General features: G+C 44.0%; 1 protein-coding gene across 1 annotated transcript; it reads right to left on the bottom strand.

Annotated features, from left to right (window-relative positions):
* Window positions 1-4228: 4228 nt before the first annotated feature.
* gpatch1 (G patch domain containing 1) lies at window positions 4229-12301 on the bottom strand. Its single transcript, XM_056384062.1, has 20 exons — window positions 12200-12301; window positions 10708-10842; window positions 10241-10326; window positions 9829-9989; window positions 9494-9609; window positions 9317-9375; window positions 8897-9142; window positions 8659-8809; window positions 8229-8308; window positions 7935-8151; window positions 7378-7740; window positions 7114-7292; window positions 6642-6769; window positions 6445-6533; window positions 6045-6238; window positions 5531-5894; window positions 5110-5169; window positions 4682-4806; window positions 4459-4601; window positions 4229-4377 (listed from the first exon to the last, which is right to left on the bottom strand). The coding sequence occupies exons 1-20, from the start codon at window positions 12267-12269 to the stop codon at window positions 4344-4346; spliced, it is 3000 nt and encodes a 999-aa protein (XP_056240037.1). The 5' UTR covers window positions 12270-12301; the 3' UTR covers window positions 4229-4343.
* Window positions 12302-18095: the final 5794 nt, after the last annotated feature.

Below are 18095 nucleotides of genomic sequence, written 5' to 3'. Positions count from 1 at the left end.
TCTCTGGCGGGGAAGGAGCGGGAGCTTGTGGAAGAGGTTGAGCGATACCGGCTAGATATAGTCGGCCTCACCTCGACACAGAGCGTCGGCTCCGGAACCCAAGTCCTTGAGAGGGGCTGGTCTCTCCTCTTTGCTGGAGTTGCTCCGGGTGAGAGGCGGAGGGCCGGGGTGGGCTTTTTGGTGGCCTCCTGGCTCTCTGCCTGTATGTTGGGGTTCACCCCAGTGGACGAAAGGGTTGCGTCCCTGCGCCTTCAGGTCAGGGATCGGGTTCTGACTGTTATCGGTGCCTATGCACCGAACAGCAGTTCAGACTACCCGCCTTTTTTGGAGTCCTTGGGAAGGGTGCTGGAAAGTGCCCCGAAAGGGGACTCCATTGTCCTATTGGGAGACTTCAACGCTCACGTGGGCAATGACAGCGTGGCCTGGAAGGGTGTGGTGGGGAGGAACGGCCTTCCCGATCTGAACCCGAGCAGTGTTCAGTTATTGGACTTCTGTGCTAGACACAGTTTGGCCATAACTAACACCATGTTCAAGCATAAGGATGTCCACAGGTGCACGTGGGACCAGGACACCCTAGGTCGCCGGTCTATGATCGACTTTGTAGTCGTATCATCAGACCTGCGGCTGCATGTTTTGGACACTCAGGTGAAGAGAGGAGCAGAGTTGTCAACCGACCGCCACCTGGTGATAAGTTGGATCAGATGGCGGGGGAAGACGCCGTGCAGACCTGGCAGGCCCAAACGGGTTGTGAGGGTCTGCTGGGAAAGCCTGGCGGAAGAACCCGTCAAGATCATTTTCAACACACACCTCCGGCAGAGTGGGCGGTGGGGGACATTGAGCGCCGACCTTCAGCTCTCGCTGGGGCGGTTCGCGGCCGAGTGTGAAGCGGCACCTCCAAGTCTGAGGCCATGGTCCTCAGCCGGAAACGGGTGGATGGCCCGCTCCGGGTCGGGGGGGAGGCTCTGCCTCAGGTGGAGGAGTTTAGGTATCTTGGGATCTTGTTCACGAGTGAGGGTAGGATGGAGCGGGAGATCGACAGGCGGATTGGGGCGGCATCGGTCCGTTGTGGGGAAGAGGGAGCTAAACCGGAAGGCGAAGCTACGTTCCGATCCTCACCTATGGTCATGAGCTTTGGGTAATGACCGGAAGAACGAGGTCGCGAATACAAGCGGCCGAAATGAGTTTCCTCCGCAGGGTGGCCGGGCCCAGCCTTAGAGACAGGGTGAGGAGCTCGGAGTAGAGCCGCTGCTCCTCCGTGTCGAGAGGAGCCAGTTGAGGTGGTTCGGGCATCTGGTGAGGATGCCTCCTGGACGCCTCCCCGGGGAGGTGTTTCGGGCATGTCCCACCGGGAGGAGGCCTCGGGGCCGACCAAGGACACGCTGGAGGGATTATATCTCTCGGCTGGCCTCGGAACACTTCGGGATTCTCCCGGAGGAGCTGGTGGAAGAGGCTGGGGAGAGGGCTGCTGCCCCCGCGACCCGGATCCGGATGAGCGGGAGAAGACGAAGACATCTCATCAGTTGGTTTAAGCTTTAAACCAGCTGACAACATTAACACATACTAGCAACACACAGTAAAATTAGTTAGCGGTTAGCTTTTCACTTTAACACGTTAATGACGCAGTATGAACATACATACTTAATGACATTTGTTTATCCGTCTATAGCTTTATTTAATCCGAAATAAACGACATGAACACAAACAACGTCACCAAAACAAGAGTAAATGTTTTCTTACCTGATATTTTTGCAGGATATAAATTCACTTAACTTCTCTCAGGTGACCAAACAGATTCAGTCTTTCCTAATATTCCAGTTCTCCATTAAAACCCTACAACTCAAATTAGCTAATAAGAATTTGGCAGATAGAAAATAATCCAGGAAACAGAAGACTAGTAGCAGTGAGGAGTGAGACACAGTTCATCAAAGTTAGCTCCTTCTGTTGTTTACCTGTAAATATCTTGTTCTGTGTTCAGTTGTTCTCAAAGACTCAGAGGAGTCAGCAGTTCAGTTTTTCCCGGTAAGTACATTTGGTTTAAGCTTATTTCTTTGCTAGCCAAGATTAGCATCCCTGTTAATATCACAGCTCAGGTGAAGATGCACCTTGCTAACCAAGCTAGCCAGCTAGTGCTAGCGTTAGCTGATAACTTAGCGATTGCTATGCTAACGGTACCTGGATAACCTGTGTCAACCTGGGTTAGCCCGTGGAGGTGTTCAGTCAAAGCCCAATAAAAAGGTGAATTTAATCGACGTTAATCTAACGACGTTTGGTTTGTGTTTCTCCACGTGACCCAGTTTAATTGATCTGCGTTAGTGTAATGCGCAGCGTTAATGTCAGTTAATACATTGTCCATCAAGACGTAGCGATAGTTCAAGTTAAGATAACGTGACGTAACAAAATGTGTAGACAGATATTTATCATATAGAAGATTGTTCATTTAATACTCAAACCAGTCCTCAACTGAAGCAGACATTCATGCACCTGTCCTGACAGCTGATCGATATTTGTGATTAACTGTGATCCACCGCATCTTAACTCAAGTGTTTGTGTTTTATTGTCATTTGAAAGGTTTCCACACTGTGAAAACTGAGTGATCTGTGCCAACAGAAGGAGGAGCTCATGTACAGAGCAGCCCATTAGTTTCCATTCATCTGGTTGAAGGGAGACTGCATGGACATCCTTAGTTCTCTAATGTGCTGTGATGATGATGATGATGATGATGATGATGATGGTAGAAAACCTCCCAGTTCATCTTCCTCTGATGAAATGACAGACTAACTGCTGATGAGTTTATTATTCTCTGTCTTCAGTATTCACAGGTTCAGTTTCTTACCTGCAACAACATTCCTGCTGTTCATCAGATCAGAATTTATAAATATGAAACTGTGATTAAGTGATGGATCAGCTCTAGCTCAGTCACCTCCTTCACAGGTGAAAGTATCGACCAGTTTAACATCAAACGGTGTTCAGCAGGAAACAGATGGAACTGACCCACCAGAACTGCAACCTGGAGCAGAACCAGACTCTTCATAGATGTGATGCTGTGACCTCAGAGACGGATGTGTGACCTCACACACTCTTCATTGTTGTCATTGAAAAGGTGTTTAATAAAGAAACCTGTGATTAAATTGTACTGAGTGTTTCTTCATATTTACCATCTGCCTCATGATGAATCTAACAGTCACTTTGGTGAATCAGTGTTTTCATTGTAGAGATGTAAAATAATCCTTCATAGCTCAGTGAGGACGGAGCAACAGTCTGACAGGTCGACTGGAAGCTGTTGCAGCCGTCCATAAGTGATGGAGGGAAGGTGCAAAAAGTCCAGGAGCCGTTATTCATCATCAGTCTTAGTGTTAGAAAAACAGGTCAGATCCACCCCTCCCTCCTCCCCAGCTCCACCCTCTCATCCAAACATGGTTTCTTCTGGCACAAACACACAGACTAGTAAAGTCCAGGCAGGAAGACAACAGCAAGAAGCTCCTGGTTCAGCTTCAACCCTGGTTCTTTCCTGCAGTGTTGCATGTTCTCCTTGTGTTTCCTCCAGGACTCTGATCACTAGAACAAGACATGACATTTCATTCACTGAGGACTCTAAACTGTCCATAGGTCTGAATGTGTGTGTGTGTGTGTGTGTGTGTGTGTGTGTGTGTGTTAAACCATTTTCCTGCTTTCCTCCCAGTGCATGCTGGGATACATTCCAGTACTTCAAACTGTTTTGTTTGATGTTTGACTGTTTGATGTGATGAAAAAAAGTTTGTTACATTTCATCCAGAATCACAAAGTTTGAATGTAGAAGTCACATAAATGTGAAACTAATCAGATTTACCCTGAAATTACAGAGAATCTTTAAATTGTTCGTATGGACATTAACCTTTATAATAACAAGCTACATTTTAATTACAGATAATTACTGTCATTTTACATAGATTTGTATTTAATTTAAGAAAGCAGAAAAATAGTGTAGAAATAAAACAGTAATTTGTCTTTACAAAAATGGGAAATAAATGTAATTCATTATTATTGGCATGATGCTTAAAATAGAAGTTTGGCTGTTACTGATACAGAATTGAGTCAGACTCAAGGTGTAACTACCCATTTCCGTCTTTATTTTTTCTACCATCTTCTTGTCCTTCAATACATTCTCCTAATTTTCCCAACGACAATGAACGAGTCACAACTAAACAACAAATCAGTAAAAAAGCATCAATAAAAAACACAAAACATCAACTAAATGATAAACATTTTATTATTTGAAACAAGAATCACAGTTGTTATTTAAAATGAAGTGAGTGCGGAGCAGACGGGGGCTGGTCGTCCTCACGGAGGACAAACGTCCTGCTGGTTCACCAGGTCTCATGAGACCGGGCGCTCTTCAGTCTGTCAACACAACACAAGGTTACACAGGGGGGCCGTGTTTTATTACATCACATCACTGTAAATGTCTGAGTGACCTCTGACCTCTTTAGCAGCTCCTCTGTCAACACCTGTCCGTCTCCATGGTCACCGCCCTCGTCACTGTCCTCTGAGCTGCTGTCTGACTCCTCCTTCTTACTCTTCTTCTGCTGCTTCACTTTGTGTTTGTGCTTCTTATGTTTCTTCTTCTGTGAAACAAAAGTCAGAGTCAGACCTGCAGCCAGAGTGAACGCTGCTTTTATTTATGACTTCTTTCTCATTTTCCAACCTTCTTCTCTTTCTTGTGTTTGTGCTGCTTCTTGTTCTTGTGTTTCTTCTCTTTGTCCTCTCTTCTCCTCCTGCTGGGTTTCTCCTCCTCACTGGGGGAGCAGAGGGAGGAGGCCCCTCCTCTGACTGAACAGGTCAAGAACAACAGGTAAAGTTTAGTCGACCTAAACACTGACACATGTTTAGAGCGTATCCTCAGGGAGTCCTGAGGCCGGAGTGTTTCAGCTTCTCAAACTTAGTTAAATTATGAGGCTGAAACTTTCTACATTTTTCTTCTTGTCAAAAAAAGCTTCTTGTCTCTGTTGATGAGAACAGGTCGTAATAATAAACCACAACATATTTTTAAAACTGTAGAAAACTGCACTATAATAGTTTTAATTTAAACCATCAGAGCAGCAGGTGGGTTCAGGTCTGGGTGTGTGGACTCACTGCGAGCAGCTGAAGGAGGCGGCAGCTTCGGACCAAACTCCTCCTGAGTTGAAGCCACAGCTGTCAATCAAACAGAGCCAGAGTCACATGTCATCACATCACAGTATATTACACCTGCTCTCACAGTAAGTACATCAACCTGTTAGATCAAAAGTTAGAAGTCAAGCAAAATAAGGGTGACTCATATATGAAATATTAATAATAATAATAATAATAATAATAATAATAATTCACATTTAAAAGGTTCTGGTTTGTGAGAGAGAGAGAGAGAGAGAGAGAGAGAGGAACGTAGAACCAGATGGGTTCTCAAGTCAAGTTCAGGAGGAGATCCACGTCACAGGTTGTTAAACTCACCTGAAACTGTACCTCTGTTCTTTGTGCATATTTCTAAAAGGCTATGAGAAGGAAAGAGGAATGTTACCTGTCTGCTGGTTGGAGGTGGAGGAGGTGACAGAGGTGGAGGTGACGGAGGAGGTGACAGAGGTGGAGGTGATGGAGGAGGTGACGGAGGTGGAGGTGACGGAGGAGGTGACAGAGGAGGTGTTGGAGGTGACGGAGGAGATGTTGAAGAGCTTCACGGCCTGTGGCTCCGTTTTTCCCTCGTCCTCCTTTGTGTCCTCCTCCTCCTCCTCACTCTCTCCCTCTGATGAAGAGGACTTCTCATCAGAGGAGCTGGCGAAGATGGCTTTGAACAGATCCATAGGAGGCCTGCTCTCCTCCTCCTCCTCCTCCTCTTCATCACCTTCTTTCTTCATGTCTGAGCTCTGCTGATCACCTGACCGTGTCTGTGTGAAGAGAACAGGTGAGTTTGTAGCTTTGTTGTCATGACAGTTACCTCACAAAGAGCCAATCAGATTCTCATGTCCCCGTCACGTTCCCGCCTCCTACAGGATGAACCCTTTAACTCCTCAGTGGGTTCAGTCCTGACTCCGTACCTCTGTCTGATCTGTGCTGGGGGGGGCGGGGGGGGCAGGTAGGGCAGGTAAAGAGGTCTGATCCAGTTTGGTCTCAGTTTGGTCTCTCGCAGCGCTGAGCAGATCACTCAGAGCGTCACTCTTCTTCTTCTCCTCCTTCTGGTCTGAAACGTCCCACCTCGACTTCTTCGCTGGCTCTGGAGGCTTGGGAGGAGCTGAGGAGGAGGAGGAGGAGGAGGAGGAGGAGGAGGAGGAGGAAGTGAAGTCGTGTTACTCAGAGAGAATGAGAAGACACAAACAGAAACGTCTCTTTCCTGGACCTAGATAATGACAAAACTAATATTCAGAGAAGGAATCTGTTCATCTGAAAAGTGAAATGGAAAAGTTGAACCTGCTGAAACGTGCAGGTGAGTGAATCTACCTGTCGCCTCTCTGCTCTCTGTCACAGTCAGGAAGTTGAAGACTGAAAACTTGTCCCTCTTCACTTTGGGCAGACCCACCAGACCTGAGCTGCACGACCAATCACAGACACACAGAGACAGAGACAGGAAGTCAACAGACTCTCAGATTTAGTTTTGATGACATCACAGCTAAAGTTAAGGAAGAGTGATGTCATACCCGGGGTGGGGGTCGGGGACATTGAACCTTTTGCAGAGCAGTTTGTCCGGATGCCACTCGAATGTTTCTCTGGTCAGTTTTCCAAACATCTTCATGTTGACAGCCGCCTGTTTGTCGTCCACGTCTCCCTGACGACCGCAACAAAACAAACATCAAACAAACATCAAACAAACATCAACACAGGCTTGACACCAAACTCGACCAGATCAGCTGGGAAAAAAACAAACAAAAAAAACTCCAGCAAAAGATTCAAAACAGGATTTAAAGGCTGTCGGCAGAGTGAGAGTCTGTCTCATTCTGTCTCAGAGTCTCAGTCTGTCTCAGAGTCCACCTGTCTGCAGCAGCAGGGATTTATTTATTTATCTGCTTCTTGTCTCTATTGTTCACATGCATCCAGCTGCTACGCCGTTTTAATAAAGTCGTCTATCTATCTGGTGGGTGTGGCCTACAGGTGTCCACGCTGTCATCCTACCTCCTGGTCCCGGCTGACCTCCACGGTGTCCTCGTCTTCCTGGTTCTTGCTTCTGGTGAAGCGGGAGGAGAGCGAGGAGGAGGTGGGTCTATAGAGGATGGAGGCTCGGACAAACTCATCTCTCTCCCTGCTGCGCTCCCACTCTGTCATCCCCGGGTCCAGACTCTGCTCCAGAGCATCTGAGACACAAACCAGGTTTACCTTTGAGCCCAGGTTTAGGCTGCCTGCAGTGCATGATGGGACATGTAGGACAGATCCTCCTACCTTTGTCTCCCTGTTTCAGGAAGTTCAGGTAGAGCTCGTAGCGCGCCTGTTTGCTGGGAGTCTTCTCAAACGGTCTGAAGGTCTGGGAGGAGGTCTGCACTCCTCTCCACGACGCCAGAGCCTCCTGCTGCTGCTGCTGCTGCTGCTGCTGCTGCTGCTGCCGCTGCTGCTGCAGGCCGGAGGACACCAGACCGGTCAGAGCCGACGCCCCCGACAACGCCCCCACTGACCGCAGCACATCGCGGGAGTCAGAGGTGGCGGTCGTGGTCGTGGTCTTAGCGGAGGGCGGGTTGGAGGAGTTGCGGAGGTTCAGAAGTCGTTCCCGGTCTTCAGGTCTCAGCAGCTCCAGAACTGAACTGGGACCTGAACAGAAACTCCTGACGTTAGTACACAACTTTACATTTTTATCAGCTTCACTAAACTCAGTTCAGAACATGTCTGGATCAAACTGTGAGTGACATTTACTGATGCTGATACACAAAGTGATTCAGCAATTATTCGAGAAGAAGAAGAAGAAGAAGACAAAATAGTGAGCTACTCCATGAATATTCCCGTACCTTGCAGGGCATCCTCTCCCAGCAGCGCCCTCCTCTGGCCGGAGTCCAGCTGGTGACGTCCTCCTTGTTGGGGCTCCTCTTTGACCATGTGGCCCCTGGAGACCCTCAGAGCCTCGGCCAGAGCAGGACTGACCCCAGAGAGGCCGGACATGTTGAGCGAAGGCTGGAAGCGATGGACCGGTCTGTAGTCTCGGGGCAGAGCGGGGGGAGGGAAGATCTACAGAGACACGAGGGGTTAGTTTGTTTTCTACACAGACACAGAGACAGATCATCTCCGCCTTCAGAGCTGCTCACCGTTTTCTCCTCGGCTGGTTTTTGGGCCAAAGTGAATCCATCCAGGATTTTACCGAGATACGACGCGTCTTTGCTTTTGTCTGAGAAGGAAAAAAATATATACTGTATATAGAAAAACTTATTGTACAAGGTCTTAAAGAACACCTGAGATTTCTTTTCCTCTCTGTATTTGTTTTGTTTTAATGATGTTTTCATAGTTTACACATGAAATATTGTTTCTTCTGATTTAAAAAATGTCATGTGACCAAGAAACAAGTCAAGTATCAGTGATGGTGATGAGAACAAGTTTTAGTTTGAAGCTTGTTTTGGAAAATTCAAAAACTCTGATCTTCCAAATCCATCTTTATATCATCAAAAACCTTTAAGGATATATGTATAAATACAACAAATACATATTTAAACAATCTACAAACTTTCCAGGACGTGTTACCTCTCTTCTTGGTGTACTGCTGCGGAGCCGTCCAGCCGTACAGTCCGTCTCCAGGCTCCTCCCCTCCCAGCTCCCTGTCGTACCTGGACATGGAGTCTCTGTGGTACACCTCTTCATCGTCATCATCCTCCAGGGCCCCCACTCCAAACGCCTGCAGGTCAAAGGTCACCAGCAGCGTGTAAGAGAATGACAACAGCCAACTTCCTGCTATTAAAAAAGAAAACCTTAGAAGCCTCACCTGTCCGGCCACGCCTCCTCTCCGTGAGCGTCTCTGCGTGTCTCCAAACAGTCGACTCCTGGTCTCAGACTGAGGCTTGAACAGGTCTATGTGTTCAGCTGCTCGTTGGCCCAGCAGTGCCAGGCCCGGGTCCAGCCCGCGGTACCCCAGACCCTGCACCCCCAGCCTGGGGTTAAAGTCCACGGGAGTCACGTCCTTCGGGGCAAAGGTCACGTTCTCTGGAGCGAAGTCGTCGTCATTGTCGTCCTGTCGGGAGACACAGGAAATTTCATTTTAACTTTATTTAAGAGTTGGACGTCTCAGCAGTAAAAAGGAGGACGGTGTTTAGGACCAGATTCCAGAGGGATTTTCAGATGAAATATTCAGTCTCTGAGCGATGGCAAAGGCTCCTGGACAAAAGTCTGTCGTCAGCTGTCTCACCTCTGAGTCCTCTGAACCAGCAGGGGGCAGCGCACAGCCGTAAAGTCTGGCTGCATCATCTGTCAGGAGAGGAACAAAAACCAAACCACAGGTGTGATTACAACCTATTTTAAATCTCTGCACAGAGAGAAAAGTAAAACCTGAGACTTCGACTTTAAGAGCAGCTGGAAAACAAACATGAGGTGTTGCACGACTCGGTCTGCTGTCGACGAGGTTTCCTCTTCACCCGAGGCCCGACGCCCTGACCCTCCTTCCACCCCATCCTCCTCAGCAGCTCCACCCCGATGGACGACCTGGGAGAGAAAACCAACACACCTCAGAACAGACTCAATCCCTGCACCGACTCCATGAGGAGACAACACTGATTTCACTTTATTTATTATTATTATTATTATTATTATTATTATTATTATTATTATTATTATTATTATTATTATTGTATATCATATATTCCTGGAACTGCTCTAAAATCAACAATCTGGTTCTCAGTGGTTGTGGGCGTTGACCGTCACCTGGCAGGTGCGATCAGCTCCTCCAGCAGCGTGTCTCCGGGGATCAGGGCGGCCTGGGCGTTGACGGCTCTCGCCTTCTCTCTGGCATCGTCTCTGCGGCTCGACGAGAACTCCTGACTGGTGGTGATCTCTCTGGGAGCGATGCCGTGCTCACTGAAGTCCTGAAGCACGATGACATAAACTATAATCAATATTTACTTATTGATTTGCTGCCGTTAATCTTTGTTTTTGTGTCTATGTCTCTCATACACTTCCTGATAGCCGTCTGTAGTTACTGCGACCTTCTAACAGCGGAACTGTAAATTAATTCAAATAAATCTTCATAATCCTAAAGACTTCATCCCATTTCAGGCGGCCATCTTTGTTTGGGTCAGGAAATGAGAGCACATCTTAACATGAGAGACGGTTTTACCTCCTCGTCCATGAAGTCCTCCGGCCTAGCATGATTTTTCTCAGCTTTCTGTTGCCGTGACGACACAAAGGTTGACGGGGCCCAGCCTAAAAACACAATATAAAATACTCACGTCCTGTTGGAAAAACCAAACTTTTCCATGAGGATTTGTCACGTCTGTGATTCTGACAGTTTATAAACTTAACAACTGATTCCAGACAGAATAATTCAGTGATGAAAACTGTTTCAGCCCTAAAATGAAGGATTCAAAGACATCCTGTGAAAATGAGTCAGATTCATTTCAAAAATCTGCTACACGGGTCTTTCAGTTCACAAGTTACTAATTACATAAACTAAACTATTTGTCGGAGGGAAGGAGAAGCTGAGCCTTGGACCAACACTGATCCAGACCCTCGAGAAACATTCAGTCTTTTGCTCACAGACAGGTGAGCAGGTGAACAGGTGAGCAGGTGTGGTGCAGCACTGACCTTCTTTGGAGCCGACAGTGTTGAAATAACCGGCTGAAAACCCTCCAGTGAACGCCCCGTGGAACCTTTTATATCTTCCCTTCTCATCTTTGACCGTCTGCTCGTGGAGCGGAACGGGTTTCTTCAGAGGCTCGTCTGCAGCAAACACACAGAAATACACACATGAAGACACGGACATTATATATACACACGCAACGCAACGCAACGCAACGCAACGCAACGCAGCGCAACGCAACGCAGCGCAGCGCAACGCAGCGCAAATCCAGTGCTGGAGAAAGTATTCAGTTACTTGACTTTAAAAGTTTAAGTAATCCTTCAGTAAAACTACACAAACTAAAAACTACTTGCTAAAATGATCCTTCAAGAAGTCAAATAACAGAAAATTAATCACCAACTAATGTATTTTGATAATTGATTACTAAATCAAGTCTAAGTATAAGTTTATGGAGGATTTGCAGCTGTTCTCTGTCTGACATTACAGATCGTTGGACTGAAAAACTAATGTGAAGACATCCTCATCCTGGAAATTAAAGCATTCTAACATGTTTCACTATTTCCTGATGTTTCAAAGCCTAATGAACTAACTGATTAATCAAGAAAATAATCAGCACATTAACTGATAATGAAAATAATCTGAGTTGCTGCCACTTGATACAGTGTCAGATAATTTAATCTATAGAGGTGTTGAATATGTTTGTAGAGTATGTATGAGCTCGTCATAAATGCAGTATGACAGTAAAGTTAATAAAGTTAATGTGTTTGAGAATCACAGCTGAGTAAATGTGCAGCTGCCTCATCACACCAATAACATCTGTCGCTAAATATCACGTTTATATTTACGTTTATCCCAAAACTAATAACAGATGATTTACCAACAAACCCAGAACTAAACTTAAAACTACATCCGGCTTGTTTTGTTCCTTTGTTTACTGGCAAATCTGTCTCAGCATTATTTACGAATAGGTAAACATGACCAAAGCACACCTGTTCCAGTAGAAATTTATATTCTCTAACTGAATATTCTCACACTGATCTGGTTTTCCCTCCATTTTCACCCACAACAGTAAAACCGCTCATGTAGAAAATACGTGTAATGTCATATATACTAACACTTGAATTGTGACGTATGTCAGTAAAAAGATTTAAACAGAAATGAGATTTAAAAGAATGAATCTGATATTTTATGAATCACATATCAACCGAAGACACAACTGAACGGTGACGAAACGTAAAATATATTAACTGACCATCCAGCGGTTTGTACGTTAAGCCAGTTCGTTCAAAACCGTTAAACCGGTAGATATTAGAATGAAGTGTGGTTTACACACCGGGGAGCTAACAGCTCAGAGCCTGCTGTCAGCTACCTGCTCGTTAGCTTAGCATCCTGTAGTGACCGCTGGACTCGTCGCAGCTATTTTATTTCCACATAAAACAACCAGAAAGTGTCGCAGTGCAGGCGAGCGGGTTGTCGATGTATTAAAATCAACCCTACCTTCCTCCAGAGGCTCCAGAGGAGTCCCGAAATTCACAAAGTCCTCGTCGCTGTCGCTGTCGGACGCCATGTTTGTATACAATTACGGTAAGAGCAGAGGATCAAACTTGGCGGCGGGTGGCGAAGCGATAATTATAAAACTCAGTATCACTAAGAAAAAATGGCGACATCTTGTGGTGGCGACGTGTGAAACAGCGTTAAAGGACAGTTAGCTTCACTGGCTACAAGTAGAGGACCGAACAGCTTCAGATATCAATCTATCTATCTATCTATCTATCTATCTATCTATCTATCTGTCTATCTATCTATCTATCTATCTATCTATCTATCTATCTATCTATCTATCTATCTATCTATCTGTCTGTCTGTCTGTCTGTCTGTCTGTCTGTCTGTCTGTCTGTCTATCTATCTGTCTGTCTATCTATCTATCTATCTATCTATCTATCTATCTATCTATCTATCTATCTATCTTTTACATTATTGTAAGAAAATTAGTCAGAACAACAAACTGAAACCTGTTTATGATGAGTAATGGTTCCTTCCTGTATTCAGCTGCTAGCTGTTAGATAGTCATCTCTTCATCTGTTTTTATATCATTTCCCTTTGACTTTATAGATATTTGCATCTTTAACGTGTTTGACAACTGTTAGTCTTTGACTTACACATTGTCAGTCTGAAAAAAGCTAATATCAGATGAAGTGTTCACTTTATTTTGAATATTTTCAACACCTTCAAACAGCCTTTTACTTTGGAACTACATTGATGATCCACAGCAGCTCATCACTCGGCTCCTGCTGCTTAGAAGCAGCTCCCTCGCACAACCCCATGTCAAATAACCTGAACTGTGACATCAGTGTCTGTCTCTGGCTTGGTAAAGACTTTAATGTTGTATCCTGACATAGTCTGAGATGTTGCTCCCAGCGTTGAGAAATGAGTCTTTCCATGAAAATATCCCCGTTATCTGGACAGTCTGCAGCTCTGTGGTGAGGTCTGAAGATGATCAGGAGTAAGAGTCAGTTAATGGAAATAAACAAATTATATTCCATTCACCTCCATACAATTATCTCAAAACCTGGACAAATAAAACCACAGATAGCACTAATGTTTTTCTTACTATGTATGTTTTACAGTTTTTCTCAGTCGCTTTGGTTGATTTCTCGAATCATCCTCGACATTTGCAAAACAGTAAGTGAATTTCTCAAAACAATTGGTACAAATAGCAAAACACCATGGATTACCTGCAGAAGCCAGTCTCTTGGTCAAAATCCTTAGTTCATCTCTCAAAAGTAAATATCTGTGTCAATGAACATGTCACTGCCATCAGATGAAAAGTCCTTGTGTTATTGTGTACGGATAAGAGTCAAATTACTTAGTGGTGTTGTCAATATAACAGTGTCTCTGTAGGGATGTTCTGATGTAAACTATGGATAAAGTTTTGATGACACTTATTGTAAATTGTAAGTTACACCTTAGTGTATTGATTGCAAGAGACTGGACAAGATTCACATTTACGCTTTTACTGTTTGTGCTGTAATTTGTTGACAGACCATGTCATTGTGATACAGAAAGGCTTCGTCTGCCTCTTCCTCTGTTTTACCTCCCAACTCCTCCGACACGCAGCCTCACTCCTCTTCCTCTTCTTCTTCTCTCTGGCTGTTGACCCCGTCCAATTCCTTGTTCTTCCATTGTCAAACATTGTAACATTGCTCCGGCTATATATATATATATATATATATATATATATATATATATATATACTTGCCAGTTGGTTCATGAGATGCACCTTTGAGCTATTTCAGAAAACTGGTTGATCATTTGTTGATCTAATGCTTCACACATTTCCCTTCGTTAGAGAAAGTCAAGATTCACCTGGGAGCAATTTACCAATTCAGGACAGATTTAGAAAAATAAGTCAAATGGAAATGTATAGAGATATGTTTGACATATTATGACAACTTGTTCAACCATTTTGCATGTAAAGACTTATGCGATGAACTAATGCCTAAATGTTGTGGGGGGTGAGACTATTCAACAGAGACCCATTATAATAAATTTTGATCAACATGACATAAGCAACTGATAATGTAGGAAACAGCAGAGAATTGAACATAATCATTTGCATGATGAAGCAAAGCATTTGCAACTTGTTCAAAGAAATGAGAAACTGCTTTCTTGATTTGCACAAGTGACACAATGATGTGAAGATTGAACAAGTAGTTTTGAGAATTTCAATTCTGATCTGAGAAACGAACCAAAGCGACTGAGAAAAACTGTAATAAAGTCAATTTACTGTAAATCAACCCATACACAAATGTAATATGTACATATAAAAGAAAAACATACATGTAAAAAGTACATATAAAACCTATTAGAAACTGGAACAATTCCATTTACTGACATTTATGTCTAGCCTGTACAAATATGTATGTTTATGTATGTATGCTGTTTCAAATGAACTTTCATATATAAATTAAATATTTTAACATATGTGCTGGCAACATGTTATACCATATAAAAAATCATAATAGATATTTTTAATACATGTACATATACATATGTTACTATAGGTGTTTCATATATGTTATAAACTTATATCTTCATATATCCAGAGTGAGTCACACCAGCGTCGGTCCTGAGATGTGGATGAAATGTTTTGTTTCATGTCAGTAAAGAAAACTGTGAAAATTAAATGTTAAAACACAATTTAAAAGAAATCTTTAAAAAGCTGTTGTTTTTTGTTCAAAGTCCCAAAATGATGCAGCGTCCACATTATAGTGTTGGTATGGACTGAGCTGGTCTGACACAGGGGTCAGGACAGATCTTATTGAACTGTAGATCTTGGTCTCAGACTCAGAGGAGCTGAAGTGTCAGAGATCAAGTTTCTGTCCAAAGCTCACAACAGTTTGTCATTTGTTTTCTTTGAGCCTGAAATCACTCACACCCCCTCAGTGATCTATAAAAACTCACACTGCTCTACACAAACCAAACGCCTGGCTCAGCAGAAAGCTGAGGCCCCGTAAAGATCCAAATCTGAGACCCCCTCAACTGCAACAGAAAACACTGAGCCTCCCCGCTCTTTGTAACACGAGCGAGCTGCTGAACTTCAGGGGGTTTAAACTAACTGAACCTGGACAGAGCTGGACTGAGCTCAGGGTGGGGAGCAGAGGGTCAGGAGTATCTGAGCCAGGAAGATGGACCCGGACGGAGCCAGAACACAGACAGGAGAGTCTGGGGGGAATGAAAATGGAGAATAAGACCGGAGCCAGAACGGAGCCAGGACGAGGCTGGGACAGAACCAGGACAAAGCCAGAACAGCACTCCCGGGCAGGGCCGGGAGAAACCCGAGACCAAACCAGATCTCAGCCAAAGAAGAGCCGGGACAGAGCCAGAGCGGGGCCGGGGCAGCTCTGCAGGAAAGAGGCTGCAGGACTGAACTGTTAATCTTGGGGGAAAGATAATATGAAAACGAGGTGTTGATGTCAGTGTGTGGGCCGACTGACCGGATGACATCATCATGACATCAGCGGGGTGCGGTTTGATTTGTGCTGAGCGCCTCGGGGGAGAGGAGACAACACAAAGTCTTCACAAACATGATGAAAAAATAAAGAAATATATGAAGGACTGAGAAGTATGAGGTCACATGGGGGTGAAATATAAAACCTGAAGACTTCAACACAGTTCATTAGAATATTACATGAGAGGAACATTCATCAGGCTGTAGAAGAAAAGACTTAAGGTGAAGTTTTAAAGTTAAAAACCTCATGAACACCAGGGCAGATAAAGTGGTTCAGACCTGCTGTGTCTCTGACCACTAGGTGTCACTGTCTCCTCACAGTTGAAGGACCTTTAACTTCACTGCATTAATCCAACAGCTGGATTTACTGTAACCACACAGACAAAACAAGCGGAGCAGAGAGCTGATCAATATCAGTACGATATCGATCCTGTCCCTTTAATACGGATTCATTCCTTTTCATACAAAACTCAAGAAGAACCAAGCCCAGACATCCCAAACACAAGTGTAGCATGTGGACATGTATTGAATTTCCATATATGAAATATTTGTTCATATGTGTATATACCTTTATATATAAATCACATATGGAACAAATTCAAACAATCATACATTGACATATATGTGTAGCTAATACAAACATGTTTATGCTTACACTGTAGACGTTACATAAATATATCCCTCCCAAAGCCCGTCTATGGTATATATTATATCATATATGTAAGTATATATGTAAGTATACGTATAAAAGATAGACACGTATGCTTAAAATTAATAAGAAAATCATGCATAAACAATAGAATTGTTGTTTTGATAAACTTGCATTTTATTATGTGTATTTCATATGTTATAAACTTGTATCTTCATATATCCAGAGGATGTATATATGTGATAATTATATATCCTCATATAGGTGACATCTATGTCATATATTACATTTCTGAAAACAAGCAACTAATTCTACTCAAATCAAAAGTTGATATTTAAAAGAATTATTATAAGTGAGGTTCAATTCTTTTATTTTTTAAATATTTTGTACATCTGTATTTATTCTTGCTGTCAGTCGATCCTCCAGGTGATGGATGATACTGAAGCAGATCTGTGGACAGATGTTCAGCTTCTGTACAGATGTTCTGGAGGTTTGTTTCTCTGCCTGTCCTCTACAGGAGGGACAGACTCCAGCGGGTCGTGGTTTCACTTCCCTCCTGTGTGATCGATGTGAAGCTGAAGCTTCTTCAGACTCAGACCTGGATGAGACCCTCATCATGTTTCTCACACACCTGCATGTTTCAGGGTCACAGCAAACCTCAGTCTTCATCAGCTGTTAGCGTCTCGTCACCACCGTTCAGATTCAGACCGTGAACGCTCTGATCATTGAATTGATCATTGATTTGAGATGTGACAGATTGAAGATAACACACAGTGGAAGTGTAGAAACTGTCACTTCATAAGAAATCTGCAGATGATCTTAAGTGTGAAGTGAGGTCATTGTGAAACGAGGAGATGATTCTTCTTCTTCTTCTGTCGTCCGTTCGTCCTGTCTGTTATTCATTGAGTCTTTTATTGAGATTTTCTTTGACCTGTGGTTTCAGTGTCTCAGTGACAGTTGGAATCTGTTCTCTGGTCGTCGGTGAAACAAAGAAACATGAACTCTCTCTGTAACCAGCCTCTTCATGTTTTACCTGCCTTTAAACCTCGTTCATCCCCTCTGAAATCTGACTTTTAAATGCCTCACAGTCTTTTTATTTATTGATCTATTATTGATTAAAGTTACTTCCCAACATCATTTATTGTGCGTCTGTGTGTTCCTCTGTGTACAAGCTGCTCATAACTGACTGCTGGGACTAATCAAGTTGTTTTGAGTTCAGCAGCTACAGAAACTGAAATACAACAGTACTGCTGAAAACCGTCTCCTGCGCCGCACGCCGTCCTTCTTCTTCTTCTTCTTCTTCTTCCTCTTTTTGGATGTAAGTGCAGAACCTTTCAGCCATGTTGTGTTTAGTTTTAAAATATAAATTCAACAGCTGTGTCTCAGGAGGTAGATCAGGTCAAACACTGATCAGAAGGTCGGTGGTTCGATCCCCGGCCCCTCCAGTCTGCATGTTGAAGTGTCTTTGGTGAGAAACTCAACCTCAGGTCGACGGCTGCTCCATCAGTGTGAGTGTGTGAATGAACGGGTGAATGTTAGAAAGTAGAAAGACGTGATGAATGAATGTGTTTTGTGTCAATAAGCAAGTGATCGTGAAGCTGCTGACGTCCTGACAGTTTGAATTCGTGAACTCAGTGTACACATTAACTAACAAGTGCAACACAAAGCGTCTGTTTGCGTAGATGAGTTTTACTTTAACGAGCTGCTGTAACTCGTTAACACTCACTAATGAG

Source organism: Seriola aureovittata, chromosome 1 (genome assembly GCF_021018895.1).
Source record: "Seriola aureovittata isolate HTS-2021-v1 ecotype China chromosome 1, ASM2101889v1, whole genome shotgun sequence".
Lineage (NCBI taxonomy): Eukaryota > Metazoa > Chordata > Actinopteri > Carangiformes > Carangidae > Seriola > Seriola aureovittata.
This window is presented reverse-complemented; position numbering and strand designations above follow the sequence as displayed.